Below are 15,809 nucleotides of genomic sequence, written 5' to 3' on the forward strand. Positions count from 1 at the left end.
GCTGCAACATTAAGTACTCAATGGGGCAAACACTTGCTGGGGCAGCTACATGAGCCTTCCTTTAGAAGCTCTCAGTAGGAAGCTGGAGGCATGTAGGGCTTTAGGAGATTTGCAAATCTACAGCATATCTGTGCCATGTCCAGCTACATTAGACATTGGAAACAGCATGGCTGTGGCAGTGTAATAGTCCATGAGTGCTGATTTACCCTCCTCACTCCCCAGAGAGCCCACTTCTGCCTCTATACTCTATGGCAGACAGAGGTGTAGGTGGGTGTGTTTGTGTATTAGGCTCCTGACAGACCTGGATCTATTTACTGTCTGTCCTTAGGTCTCCAGAGTTCGCTATCCCCTTGCTGTGGCAAAGCTGAATGCAGAAAAGGGCCAGAATGTGCAGTGCCAAAGAAAGCCTCTTTGTCAGTCTTCAGATGGGGAGGGAAGAAAGGCAGCGTGAAGCCGCTGCGCGCGTTTGCTGTGACCGTGACGCGCCACTTTTAGACATGAGTCATGCAGCCATCACCCAAACATGACAAACACTTGTGTTCTTCCTAAACACAGGCACACTGTGATGAGACAGCTTAGTGTCCTCACTGGCACTGTGTTGTTTCCCCTTATTTTCTTTCTCAAGTGTATTTTTGCTGTTTCACGTTATTACAAGTGTATCTCCCACAGCACTCCCGGCTGCCTGGGAATACTGAGCCGTGCAGGATCTGAGGCTAAAGGCTGTGATCAGCAGCATCCTGCAACACTAATTGGCTCTTCTTCAGCTTCTAGCAGCAACAGCATAAAGAAGTGTAGTAGGGATTGTTCCTTCAAGATTTTAACGAGCTAGTTTTTAATCTTAGCTAACAAGTCCCTTTGCCCTTCAAGGCCTAATTCAAAATCTATACAATATAATAAATATAAAAAGATGCATTAGGCAGGTAATATCTGACCAGAATGAAGCTGAATACTTTCTGCTACAAAAAGAAAGGTGTTTGACAGGTCATTTCTGTATTGCTCTTAGTACTCCATTTTTTTCTGTTGGGATAAATGCTTGTTCCCATACTGATCATCATAATTTCCTGAAGGAGAAATGGTAAAGGTGCTAATAACCCCCCTTTACAGCTGCTCAGTACAAGTCCTACCTCATATATTCACAGTAGTGTGATCACTTTATGGTCAAGGAGAACAGAAAGAGAGCTGAAAGTGCAAAAGCTATTTAAAAAAAAAAAAAAAAGAAAGAGGATCTATCTAGGTCTTCACCTCTCTAGTGTCCAAGTACCTTATAATCATTAATGGATTTGCTTTCATAACAACTCATTAGGTAGAGAAAAAAAGGGTTCATTTTATAAATGATGGTGTGAAACATAGGGTGAATTTAATGATTTAGCCCAAGTGGCTAAATCATTTAGCAGGAAGTCAAAATCTCAGTCTGCAAGAGAACTGAAATCTATCTAAACATAGCCCCCTAATGACCAAGCCAGCCTTTAGGAATCACAGTAACAAATTTATAGCCATTCTGCAGAGTTATAATCATATCTTTTTGAGGTATATCTGGAAGTTTTCCCCAACTAGAAAAATCCTTTTTAATTTACTATTTATGAGCAAAATGTATTTATGAAACATTCACAAAGAAAATTCCTCAGTTCAGGCTATTTAAAAGGAAACCCCCCACAAATAAGTGCTTTGATGAAGTATTTAAACATCATTTTATTTTTATAAATACACAGAAAATTCAGAGCATCTAGAATCTAAAATATTCCTTTTAAGACAGAGCTTTAATATAAAATTCTATCAGCCTCACAGAATCTACACTGCACTTTTCATTAGTACTGAATAAAATAGAACATTTGAATTTGCTTTCAGTGTATGTTGAAGCCTGTTACATAAAAATCTCAAAGATTACCTTAATTAAGCTAAAACTTCTCATGCATTTATGTAAAAATGGTGATTGTTCTTATAACTGAAAAAAAACCAACCCAGCACATTTTCAGATGCACAAACTCTGGAGTTTGCTGACCCTGAAAAAACCTTTTTAATGCTATGCCTTCATTTTTTTCTTCCCAGCTGATCCATTTAAAGATGTTACTCCTCTTGACAAACATTGTCATATTCCTGTGCCATCACATTGACAGCAGTACTGCTACAATGTGGAAGGGACCATCCTCCACAGAGTGTTTCTCATGTGTCTTGTGCTTTGCAAAATAGGACCCCTGCCATGTCTAGGGGAATGAGAAGAGAGGGAAGCTTTCATTATTATAGTCATAAAACTAACATTAGGTAATTCAGGGTGATTTTAAATATTGTGAGCTGCTGGTCACCTCATGGAGCCTACTGCAGCAGAATTAGGCTGGGTCGTTATTTATTGCAGGAGAAAAGGGGAATTTACCCATGTTTTTATGACATGCTGGATACTCCACTTACACAACTGTCTAAGGGCAAACACTTTAACCCCTTGAGATCTGCTAATCAGGAGCACCAGCTGTTAAGTGCCAGCATGCATCCAGCATTCATGCCTGAGGGGAAAGAAAGGCTTGCAAGGGATATGACCCTAAACTTCAGAAACCTCTTCTCTCCTTGGGGGCAAAATATCATTCAGCTTGCATCTTCTCCTGTTTTCCTTTAGTTTATCTAGTTAATGTTCCTGATGTGGGTTGTTGTGCACTCACTGTGAATGCTTCAAGCCTTTAGGAAGATGATAGTTAATTACTGAAGTTAAAATCTGGCTTGCACTGGTGTGGAAGTGCTTTCAGAGGTATTTACTCAGCCAGCTCACTGAGCTGCTAGGGGCAGGGGAAGGCTGGCAGTATCTGGCTCACAGTGAATTACTGCAAATGTATGTTCTGTTTAAAAAAAACAGCACACTGCACAGTCACTTTTCCCAATACTGTTGGTACAGTATTAGCTCAGTCTCACACTAAGTTACATTTGTATATTCATTTAAAACAAGCAATGAAATCCATTGTGAAAAAGCCTGTCCCAAACACAACCCAAATTTATTCCCTGCAGAGTAAAATACAGTCAAAAGGTGAAAAGGCAGCATTTATTGTTTAAAAAATGCTTCTTCTTTTATCCCTCTCTTTAGCTTATGAAACCAGTGGCAGACACATATATATTGGTGGGAAGAAAAGATAGAAAATACTGTATTTTTGACATATTTTGTTTTCTTTTCCAAATGGCACTTGCTCTCCAGCCTAGTATTTTTAACCCTTCCTGTAGATTATTTGTTGTGTAACAATAAGTTGACATCTGCATCTATTACTGGACTTAATAGTTTAGAAGCCTAAGCAAAACACTTTGAATAACTGGATATCCTTGAAATCAGAAGATCAAGCTCTTCTAGCTTTTGCTCTAAACCACTGCATCAAGTTTAGTTTGTTGGGCTTTCCAGATAATGTTTCAAATACCTTAGCAGTGTGTGGATATTTTGCAGCCATCTCAATAAGAGTATGATTTGACCCTAATGTCCTTAGATGCAATATTCCTCTTTCCTGATGCCATGGAGCATATGTTGTATTTTTTGTCACCTGAACTGGCTCAAAAGCGTAAAGAAATTGTTATTGGGTACTGTAGAATGTAATGCCATATTGTCAGACTCCCAGATGAAAGAGGAAGCCTCAGCATGGCAAAGAAAGTGTTGAATTTGTGTCAGATTTCAGCAAAATAATTCCAAAGAGAGTAGAAAGTTCATGCTGTCCTTAAACAGTGAGCTCTTCTCACCTGTGAAGGCAGGTCGGGTTCAGACCTCCTTTTGTGCCTTGAAAATCTCTTTCTTTGTCTGAGTCTGTCACCAGAAAACTTTTTACAGACTATTGCACACGCCAGTGGTAGTGAGCTGAATTTACATAATCCAGCAGCAGAGTATCCTAAGCTTGAATAGAAAAAAGCCCTCATCACAAAATGAGATTTAATAGAGGACTAGCAATATATATTTAAACACATTTGTTTTAGCCACAACAGGGAATAGATGCAGAACCTGTAGATGCAGAGGAGGAAGAGAGGCTTACACATGCAGAGAGAGAACAAGTCATGCTGGCTTTTTCCTATGCCATTGATTTCCTCTCCTGTCCTGTGAATTTTCTTGTTCCAAGATGTTTTTCTTCTGAAGCAGTGTCCTGTTTCAGAGGAAAAACAGCAGCACTAAGTTTCATTGATCAGTCTCTCCAGGCACTTGCATATTTCCCATCACCATAGCATCCAAGGCATTCAGAGGTGGAAAAAATGATGTAACAAACCAATCCCTGTCTCTGCTTTGGATTGCCTCTAATCCAATGGCATCTCTACAAGACACTTGATTTGCTCTGCTTTTCCTTAAAAATTACCTATGGCTGAGGACATCTGAAATGCTTTTGGGTGACCTCCTGATCACAACACATGGGCTAGGGACACTGGTGAGTAAAAACTGATGTTTGAGGGACTTTACTGACAAAACACTGCAGAACAAGCTTGCCATTAAGCACACCAACCCACTAGAACTGTTCTTATGTTCCAGTGCATGCATATGCTTTGGTGTTCTGCTAAATCAGGACTTTTTAATCAAGTGTTGTTCATACTATTAGTCATGTCATTCCCTTAATGATGATAAAAAAGCAAACATCAGTTCACTAGTAAATGCTGCAGTCTGCAGCACAGAAATGGAAGAATTAACTATTTCAAAGGTAAACTCAGAAGTCTGTCTGGCCACTCAAGAGTGTAACTATGTCTTGTCATAAACCTTTTCTCTTTTTGTTCTGAGGTTATTTGCAAATAAAGATCATCCCTCAGTGGTGGGGGGACAGAGATGTTACAGTCATGGGTACTTGAGCCTGCCAGCTGCAGTGGGAGGATCTCTGGGTTCATCCTTGCAGCATACACCTGGGAAGCTCAGAACTGTGGATAGCCTTGTCCATGGATAGCAGTGTCTTGAATATTTCTCATATCTTAATTTCTGAAAGGAGAAATCCTCTTGATTTGAACCAAGATGCTACTGGAACTTTTTGTTTCCTGGTAATCAAATGAGGCTACAAGTGAGGCTGTAAAGCACGTGCAGCACTCCCATAGCTCTGCTTCCATCCACAGCTGTGGTGGAACAGGAAAATCCCAGGAAATTGCACGTGTGTGTGCGAGAGTAAACACTGAAGAGAACTGCTGTGTTTTACCAGTGTTAGGGTTTGTGAAGAGGGTACCTTTAGTGATGCTTTCCAGATGAACTGCCACTGCAAAACCTGCTATAGATTTAAGGTATAATTACTGTCAGACTTCACAGTGTATGTAAGTATTGCTTTGCTGTGTTGTAAGGAGATTTGGGGGTTTTTCATTTTCAAATAAAACCTTCTATTATTTTTCAAAGCTCATCCCTGTAAATCCTGGAAAGGGGTGGGGAGCAAAAGGCATGCAATGCCCCAACCCATGGTAATTAGCAAAACTGTCTGTAAGATACCATTTCTAAGTTGTCATTATTATATTTACTGAAAGAATTCATTCAATTTCTGATACAGCTGAAGAACATATTTCATTTATTTGAAGAACACATTCCAAATCAATTATTTTTGTAGAGTTGCTGCTATTTTTAAGTATAATTTCATATTTTTTATCAAGGAAACCAAATGAAATCATTCACTATTCATTGCTTTTCTGAATTTTTTAAAAGATAGTGCTGAGATAAAAAGTTGAGTTGGATAAATAAGGAGGTGCATCATGTTTGCATTGATATGAGCCCAGCTACAGGTAGACAAGCCCTTTAATTACAAGAGTTGTAGGAAGAGTGGTAAGTGTTGGGTCCAATTCTCCAAATCCAAATCTGGGAACTCAACAAGTGTGTGTTCTAGATGTGTACAGGTTACACTGCAGCAGCAGTGCTCTAGGTGCATGGCCCACAAGTTGGCCACTGAGACCCCTGTGTATATTTGAGCATATTTAAATGCCTCCAGAAGGAAGTCCCAAATTGGCAGAGGGTGGCTCAGGAAATTTGTAGGACCAGGCAACTGGAAGCAGTTGACAAGTCTTCTTCAGAGCACACCACTGAGTATCCCTTAAAACAGAGCAGATTCCAGAATTGTGGCCAATCCCTGCCCTTTATAAACCATCCAATGACAAAAGTGAATGTACAAAAAAGGAGAGACCTGAGGTCAACACGTTTCCAAGCTCCTGTAGCTATAGGCCCACATCAGCCCTGGGAGAATGAACAGGGCAGTGGGGCATGGTATAGCAGGGATGGGGTGGTTACACTTGCCTTAGGATGATCCTCTGCCCCTCTGCCTGGTGCTTTGGTACCATGAGATGTTCTTGCAAGATGCAGAAAGGAGCAGATACAAGAAAGCCAAATTCTGCATGTGAAGTTTTCACCTCAAAGGATTTCCAGCCAGGCTTCTATTCTTGGGGCTCATACAGGAAGGACCAAAATCCTGATTCCCCCTCAATCCCTTCCTCAAACATCAGATTAGGCACTTAAGGAAAATGAGGAGGGTGGTCTTGAAATATCAGACACTGGAGAAAATTGAGGAGGAAATCAACATCTCCCTGTCCCCTTCAGTTCTCTAATCTTTGTGGGTTATAAGAAAGGGAAGGGGCTCAAGGACTTGCTTTGATCTCCATAGTTCATCTGTTGAAAGAAAGCTCCTCCATGTGTGTGGGAAGGGAGCCAGTCCCAGCCAGGCTGTCTGAGCCTGTTTCACCTGCCCTGGTGCTACCCATGGCTACAGGGCAGCTGTGTCCAGACACCCAGAGTGGAACCTAAAGAAAATGCCATCGACTGGCCAGGTGAAACTGTGGCCATGCAGCAAGGGGGTCTGACAGGTCCTGAACTAGGAAGCCACAGACAGGTTTTCTGGATGTCAGCTGCAGGTGACCAAAGGTCACCTAAATCTTGTTTTTACAGCATTAGTCTTTGTGTGGTTCAGGCCCTTAATTCAGTGCATACTCTTAGAAGTGACAAAGGGGATGCTCAGTGGCATTGCCATGACAGACCCTCAGGTTCCACAAAATATATTCTGCTCTGGTGCAGAGACATTTTTAAGAATTTGTTTTTCTCTGGCTTCTCTTGAATTAATGTTAGTAAAAGGTGCCCCAACCTCTTATTTTTCTATATGAAGACAAAAATTGCAGCTGCCTGCCAAGTCTGCTGAGAGATGGATGTAATAATTTTCAATTGGACTGTTAGCCCAAAGGGAACCCGATAGTAAGAGATTGACAGATGCAGCATGGATTATCTTGTGCTCTGAACTCAGCCCAATTTGTGGTTTGTTGCAGGTGCTAAAGAGATTGATATTGCCGCTACCCTGGAGCACTTGAGGGACCAGAGACCAGGCATGGTCCAGACAAAGGTACTGTCAATAAATCCACTGGGATTTTAAATACATTAAAGGTCTTCCACAGTAGTTGTTTTCATGACAGAAGAGAAAGGGTATGACCTAATTTAACGCAGGTCGCTTGCTGATTACTCTGTTTGGCTCCCTACCAACTGAGGTTTATTTATGCTGAAGATTTATCTAGGTTACTTTCTTTGGTGTTTACTGTTCTTTCTTGTAACATCTCCAGCATCTATCTTGATTACCATATATGAAGGGCAGTCAAGACAACAATCTATAGCCTGCTAAAGAAAATGTGCATTTGAAAGAATGTTCTTGCTTTCATCCTGAACTTTGGATTATTTTCTTAGAGTATCTGTGCTTAACTGTGCATGTAATACTTTTTTTAAAGCTTCTACTCATTAAAGAGAATGTAACTGCTGAATTTGATTTTTTTTTCTGAAAAAAAAAAAAAACTCAGAAGTTTTGAATTAAAGGAAATAAAGTTTTGCAGGGAATCAAGTAATTTTTAGTATCTTTGAATGGAGGAGCTTGCATCAGCCTTTATGGATGTAACATGGCAACTATATTTTTACCCTTTGGTGAGATGAATGCCTTACTCTCAAATTCCTGTCAGTTGTAATAGTTTTGACATTTTTCTACAATGTAAAACTTTTAAAAATAGTAGCTTATGGTGCAATTCTAGTCCCTTAAATTAAAAATGAAACTTTCTGTTATTAACAATTCCAGTGATGTATGGAATGATATTGTGGGATATGTGCTGCAAGTTAAGAGCTGCAAATATGACAATAAAAAAACTCTTTCATGGTATGAAGGTGAAATAAATCTGTTTATGGCCTTATAAAATATCAAATGATAGTTATAGTCCCAGACTGAGTAACAAGAGCAATGTGACAGCACTGTCTTGGCCAGGCTGGAGCTGATAGGAAATTGTGCAGTGTTTAGGGAGTTGAAATTGCTGAGGGGCAAAGGTGAAATAATTGTGTGTTGCAGAAATCATTGGTTCATAATTTTTCCTGAATCTCTTCCCAATTATGTTATTTCCCACTAATACTAGGGGGAAGTACTGCTGAAGAACAGCTTGGGGAATGTTAATTATTATTTACCAATTAAGTAAATGCATGAACAATAAAGATGAGCCAGTCAAAACTAACTAATCTTTGTCTGCAAGGAAGACATAAAAGTGCACAAGTCTTTCTTCTGCTTTGATTATTCCAACTGGAGAAAAGGCAAATAGCACACAGTATCCAATGTCATATATATTTTCTCTGAGGCAAGATGCAAATCCTGGACTACTCTGCAAATGCATTCAAAATATGTAGCAGCTCTGCAGCAACATAGAGCTCAGATTCCAGTTTCCTTTTCAAGGCAGAGAAATTATGGCTTCTTGCCTTCAACAGAAGAAAAAGAATCACTCCAGAAGCAAAGAATGAGGTTATGTGAACAACTTCTCCTACTTAGCTCAGCAATAGTTACCTGAGTTCCATGAAAATCTCCCTCAAGACATGGTTTTTCCCTCCAAACATTTGTCTGGAAGAGCTTCAGAAAACAAATGTAGCCTGTGTTTTCATCCAGGATGAAAAATTTTCTCAGGATATTGCTTATCTCTCCTCTTGCTCCTTCTTCCATCATTGTCATTTTCTCAAAACCACCCAAATCACTTATTCAAGCTAATGTCTTGCAAATTATAAATATCTGGTTACATGCTAGCAATGCATGATCCCCAGAGAATTTTTCTGATGGATTTAAACAAACCCCTGTGCTTTCCCAGCTGAATACAAATGAGGAATATTAGACTCTTGGAGTAATTTAAAACGATGGATTAAAAGTCAGGTTAGAAATGCCAATTACAGAATATCCCTAGGCAAAATAAACACCAACTTCCTTCAGCAATGTTATTTTGTTTCCAGCAGGCAGCGCTCCACCTTTCCAATAGGCATGGGAAAGATTTGTCTGCAGCATTTTGTCTTCTGGAAAGGATCTTTAATTCAGAAGCACTGTATATAATAAATTGTAATGAAATCATCACAACGATATTCTGCATTTCTGAGAAGCATAATAGAGGGTTTGTGGGTTTGTTGGATTTTTTTTTTTTCAGGGAAATTGTAAAATAGAATTGATATGTCACATATGAGAGGAAAAAGTAATGAAGGAAGAAGTGTATTCTCTGTGATGGGAAAAAGATATATTTCTTATTTTTCCTGTCTCCTATATCCTCTCACAATCTATAATAGTAGATAGATTCTTTACTGTGGTATATATGCTACATGAACTCACTTTGTTTTCCTAGGAATTTTTATCTGTAGACTCAATGAAACATAGCCATAGTTACTTTTTTTAAGTATATTCTATTTTTAGAATAGAATTTTTAGAATATAGTTTTTATTAAGTATATTCTATTTATTAAGTATATTCTTGTCACCTCTGCATTATTGGTGAACTGACACCACAGAATGTCTGTCCATCTCTGTTTTCTAGGCAAAGCTAGATGTTAAAATTCCTCTCCAGGCGGTCTTGTATATGCAAATAGAATATGTGAATGGCAATGGAGCTGTACAAAGCAACAAACTGATCTCCTTTAAAAATTGCTGACATTAATTTGGTCTAACTGCAGTTGTCCTCATGGAAAAGTGTGGAAGGTGTGGGAAGGCTTTTCCTGGGAGGGTGGTGATGCACATCAGTGGAAACTGCACTCCCTGCCTTTCACCTGGGTGTGTTATGCAGAAGGATGGAGAGGGAAGAGCTCAGCTGGCCATCCCTGGCAAGCCATGTCCCCACACATCTCGTGTCTGCTCTCCTGTCCCTTTGCTGCAGTCAGTTCTGAGCTCTGGCTGTGCAGATCACACTCTGTGGATTGTTTTGCCTCAGTCATTAAGGTCCCACTGCCTGTTGCTCAGTCCCTGGGTGAGGCAGACACTCTTCCTCAGGCTTTTTGAGCTGCTACAAGCATCCACTTTGGTTCTGCCCCAAAATGGCCCATATTTGCCCTCTCTGACCCTGCTGCTCTCCAGCTTCTCTCACTCACTGTGCTCCAATTAAAATACAACTGATGCTCCTGGATGGCCCCCAACATTCCCAGTGTTTCCTTTAATTGCAGAGACCTTAGACAGTGCAGGGAGCCTTAGGCAGTCATGCACACCATTTTCATTGCCTACTGAGGATGAGTCCTGCTCTTTAGGGTGAATTGATGTCTGATTAAAAGCTGTTGGCTGCAGTCCAGCAAGTGTACATGGGTGCCACTTTGACAGCACCAAGCAGACAGCAAAATTCTCGAATGGCAATGTCGCTGAGAAATTATTCTGAGTTTTATTCTGCTTTTTCTGCTCTGGCACTGTGCCCATCATTGCTTCTCTGAAGCATCTCCACATGGGAGCTGACTGCAGTTGGGTAAGACAAGGCAGAGAAGACTGGCACTGCATTGCAGGAATGAAGAGTCAGCTGCCATTCTGAACTATGAGTTGTTCATCTGTAGTTTGTTCTTTCACCCTTCCTGTACATTTCTACAGTAAAATGAAACAGTGGAAAATTAATGTCATTGGTTCAGTGATCACTTTTGGGGGTGGCTGTGTTCTGTAACCATCCCACACAGCCCCTGGCAGCACCAACTGGGATGCCAGAGGTACAGACCTCTAGTTTTTTAATGGGAGACACAGACAGTATCCCAGCAGTGGTCTTGGGATGCTTTGCAGGGTGCATCTCAAGCCTGCATCCTCAGAGTCAATTCCTCAGCAGCTCTTGACCCCAGCTGGCTTAAATCTTTGGAGTACTTCCAGTAAATTCAGGAATTTCTCCACGGTCCTTATCTGGTGTCTTTGATTTGCCTATATTTTGAGATAACTTTCCACTGGAAAGTTTCAAACTCCAAATCAGCCAGTCAGTTATTTCAGTAAGCTAAATTACTGAGAAAAAAATCACTTGCTTGGGAAATATAACACCTGTTAACCTTGAGGATTTAAAACTGCTTTGTCCTTCTGTAGGACTACACAGCTCAGGAGTGTGTTAGGGTTGCACTTAGAAGAAGCAGCCATTCATGGCTGTGTCCTTCACACCTCTGCCAACCCAGTTCAGAAGCTGGTAAATCTTTTTGGTGTTGAGGTTAAAGTAAATTAATAGCAGAGAAAAGCCTTCCCAAGTATTTCTTATGTAGGAGTGGTATTAACAAAACTGAGTAATTTGTGAGTGTGGAAAGGACATTAAAAAGAGAGGTTTAAAAAGATCGATGACAGGTAAGCCAAAAACCAGATACTGTTCTATATAATAGATATCAGGGGAGGAGATATTTATTTTATATTCTTTCAACTAGAAACAGTCCTGAGAAAAGCCAAAGTCTCTGCTTTACAGCATCTCACTTACTTCATATTTCAATAATGTATTGAGTTCCCATCTCTGTGTCAGAAGGAAATGGCTGGTGATCAGCTACTCCCAAACCCTTCTGACCATGCAATGGCAATAGATCATCATGTCCCAATAGCTTGGGTTCTGTTACTAGCATTTTTCTCCATTAAAATGACTCCGGCTTCGAGATGCTGTCAAACACGTTATATGACATCAATAATCCAAGAACATTTTGTTCCTTTCCATTGCAGTGTACAGTTCATCCTGCATATTCATATTTTTAACAATGTCTTGAGGAGGTTCAGCTGCAGAACAGAGCACCAGGCTTTCTGGAAAGTGTTTTGTTTTATTATTCAGGGTGTGCGTTTGTTCTCTCCGCAGGAGCAGTTTGAGTTTGCTCTGACAGCGGTGGCAGAGGAAGTGAATGCAATACTCAAGGCCCTTCCCCAGTGAGCAGCTCAGTCTCCTGAAGGTTCCTGCAGAATCCATCCCTCGTTTTCCTCATCCTCAGTCCCTGTGAATGTTCTTGGAAACCGTAACCTGACCTTAACTGTGTATCTTCTGTTGTAACCACGTAGTGATAGGGTCCTTACAAACTGCTTTAGCTGGTAAAAGTTCAACAGTTAAAATGTGTATTCTGTTTTTTTGGGGTTTAAACAAATTTTTAAAAGTACATCAAAGCCTCGGATTAAGTGACAGAACAATCCATCTAATTCCTCCTACATCCTTGAAGCCCTGAATGTCACACTTTGAAAGCACACATTCATGTTCTTAATAGCAAATATACAATGTTGTGGGTAATTAGTGCAGTCAATATAGTCTCAGAAAACAGTGTTCTGTTATATTTTGTAACTTCTCAAAGGCTGAATAAGAGTGGGGGCCTAACGAGGATGGTGATTGTTCCCATACTGTGCCAAGCTGGAGCATGAAACAGTGCTGTGGGTGTGAGCAAACACAGGTCCAGGCTCTGGCAAGGAGAGCTTGCACCTTCTCATGCCAGGCTTTGGCAAGCAAATGTTTTCTTAACTGTTGTTTACTTTTCAGCTTTGTGCCATGAGAGGAAGTCTGAACTATGAGTAAAAGAGGCTTGCATGGTTGTTACAACTGGGGAGAAAACATGTTGGTCACATTTATGGAAAGCCAGGGGATAATGAGCACAACTCTGACCATGTACCTGGCACTGACAGCACAGAAAAGAAGAGCATAGGCTCCCCTCAAGTGATGAGAAAGGTCCTGTCAGCAGTCAGGTAATTGTCTGGAGCTGTTATGGAAAGAGATTGTTGGTTTTACGGGATTACTGAGGAAGAAAATGGGATTCTCCCCTTTATATCTTTGCATTTCCCTCTGTAAAGCTCCGCTGTGCCATCCTTTTTAGCCAGAAAGTGTATTTCTGTAAAAGCCTGGCTGAAGAAGAAATCTCCAATCTGCATTTTATTACTCTCATCGAGTTTGTCTGATCCAGGCATTTGTTGCAGCTCTCTGCAGAGGCTTTGCTCACTCCTTGTTCTGCAGGACACCTATTTGAACTGAGCATGAAGGGGTAAAGCAGCACAAAGATTGAATTTCAGAGATTCATGTGTTCTCAAAAGCCTAATGCCTGCTGTTGCAAAGTAATGCTAAAATATGTCTGTAAATGGTTTGGATATGCAATCTTGCTTCTGTGATTTCACAGGTTCAGTTGTGGCACTCTTCTAAAGGAATTTACATTATTGATAGAAAGTACTCTGATATGTTTGAATGAAGGGCCTGAGAGTAAAATTATTGAAGGTACCTAAGTGATCTAGGCTATTAATTTCATTTTCAAAAGTGAATACTTGGATGCTTTTTCATTTGCTATCCTACATCTCCGTGACATAAGAATCTGGGGTGCTTTTTTCCCAAAATCTTATGAGTATTGTGTGCTTGAAACCATATTGGGTTAATTGTTTAACTTCAACACTGGAAAATATATAATTGAATTTAATTTGGGAAGGGGAGCTTTCATAAACTTCTAATCAGTGAAATGTTAAAAATACCAGTATTATACAGTTTTGCTGGCACAGAGGTGATGAGCATCAATCAAAATCAACCATGTTGCAATTTTGTGTTGTAGGTGTGGATATTGGTGATTTCTTCTTTTTAGCACTTAAAGAGTTCCTTAAAAAAAAAAAAAAGAAAAAAAAAGCAGAAGGCTTGTTACTTTTTGCCATACATTTTTGTATGCTTTACTTGATATATGCTGTTGCTTAATTTGTGCATCCCATTACTACAGCAGTGCAGAGCAGTTACTGCAGATGCCATCATCCTCTTAAGTACACATACTGTACATTAAGCCACATGTTTATTTTATGGCCTAAGCATTTTAGAGCTTTCCTAGCAATAACTAAAAAAACTAATGGAGTATAAATGAGAAAATTGCCTTTTTCATTTGATAATTTAGGTTTACCGGGATTCTTTTATTACTTTAGCTAACACAAAATTTCAGATCAGGGCAGATGAGATCAGTTTGAGCTTTATCAGCAAGTGTTTAAAGTAGATTTACTGTGAGCCACGTACTTCAGCTTTCTGAAAATACAGGTGTATGCAAACAAACTGTCCAAAGAATCAAAACTGGGGCATCCTAAGCCAAGCCCTCCGATTACTGGGTGGAATTATTTTCCAGTGTTAGATGCTGTGCCATCACCCACTGCCAATGGGCTAATGGGGTTTTACCACAGATTTCTGCCCTGGGATTCATTAGTGTTTGCCTCCTGACTGTCCCTGTGCATACCACAAACATGACTGACGAGCCTTTCGTTGCACTTCAGGAATATTTTTTAATTGTTCTTTTGCAAATATTTGCATTTCATGATAGCAATTTCAGGGTGATCCCTATTAATTCACAAGCAGCTGAATGTGGGACTTCATGCTTCAGAGTTTATTTAGCGTAGATTAGAGGGCATTAATCTTCCCCAAGGCTAATGGGGCAGGAATGTATTGTTTTACTCATCCTTGCAGAGCAGTTTACCCAACAGAAAGATGCAGTTTTACTCAGAGGGTTAGAGTATCTCCCACTGACTGTCATTGACAATCCTGTTATTTCAGCCATGTTTTGTACAGTTCTTCCACAAAGAGGTGCAAGGCTTATTCTGTTGACTGTAAACAACCACACAGAATATTTCATCTGTGCATAGCACACTGTTCACACCTCTCAATAAATGCCCTGCTTCTGGGGGTGATAATCTGCTGCAGGGTCAATTAGTGAAACACAGGTTTCAGGTGCACCAGGGCAATCTAGAGGGATCTGACTATCCATTTCCCAGGAAGATGCCAAAGCCATGGATGAAGCCACAGAGATGGATTTGCCATGCAGGGCAGGTATTTATTTTCACTGCAGTTAACTTAATCCTTGTGATCTGGTGAAGGATGTTATTTAGGCCAACCCCCAGTAACTTGCACTAGATGTGGGATGCACCCCACGTTCACTGTCAGGTTGAACTGAGCTTCTGCCTGAAGACCAGGATCACCTGAGAGCTCAAAGTCAAATGAGACCCACCATCTTTCTCTGTTCAATTTTCTGCTGATCTTTAGTAAACTCATTGCCATTGAGGCTGGGGCTGGTGCCCGACTTGGCCACAAACAGCACGTGTTTAATATTGGACATGCTCACATTCCTGACAAATGGAGTGCACAGGTTCTGTTTGTGTGCTCGAACCTTTAAATGACATTTTGGGGGGTGACCTGCAGGAGGGCAGTTTAACCCCACTGCTCCTCACTGGTCAGAGAAATCCCTGTTTGCCCACAGGCAGCACAGAGCTGCTGTCCCTGAGCAGGGCAGGGACCTGACAAGACCCCTGCTGATGCAGTCAGTGTGTCCAGAGAGGAGGGACAGAAAGGTGGCTGTCACCAGAGCTAGTATTTCGCAGGAGTAAAAGCACAGTTGCTCTCTCCAGCCTTTGCCCTTGCCATGACATGGGCTGGGACGTGGAGGAATGGAAAGGCAGGACAGCACCATTCCCCAAATCCCAGATCCTTGAGGTTCAGCCAGAGGCACAGGGCTGAACAACAGTGTGGGGTTTCCTGTTGGCTTCAGGTGTTCAGGTGTGACCTGTAACCATTGCTGTTGGCCACTGCTGTGGGACCTGCTGCAGCCCAGGTAACTCCCATCCCACTGGAAGTCCTTGGCCAGGAATGAATTTCAGCAGAAAATCACAAATCCAAATCTCAATCCAGTAACAAAACAAGCCAGAT

The 15,809-nt window shown here is 40.8% G+C and overlaps 1 protein-coding gene across 1 annotated transcript in view; it reads left to right on the top strand.

The window, feature by feature from the left end:
* Positions 1-12,053, top strand: part of PTPRN2 (protein tyrosine phosphatase receptor type N2) — a gene marked incomplete at both ends in the record, with an annotated part of 628,010 nt that extends 615,957 nt beyond the window's left edge. Inside the window, 2 exons of the mRNA XM_084216229.1 lie at positions 7,207-7,280; positions 11,982-12,053. Of these exons, the coding sequence (XP_084072355.1) occupies positions 7,207-7,280; positions 11,982-12,053 (146 nt within the window). The remainder of the gene's footprint in view (positions 1-7,206; positions 7,281-11,981) is intronic.
* Positions 12,054-15,809: the final 3,756 nt, after the last annotated feature.

This window comes from Fringilla coelebs, assembly GCF_963513975.1.
Source record: "Fringilla coelebs genome assembly, chromosome: 1".
Taxonomy (NCBI): Eukaryota; Metazoa; Chordata; class Aves; order Passeriformes; family Fringillidae; genus Fringilla; species Fringilla coelebs.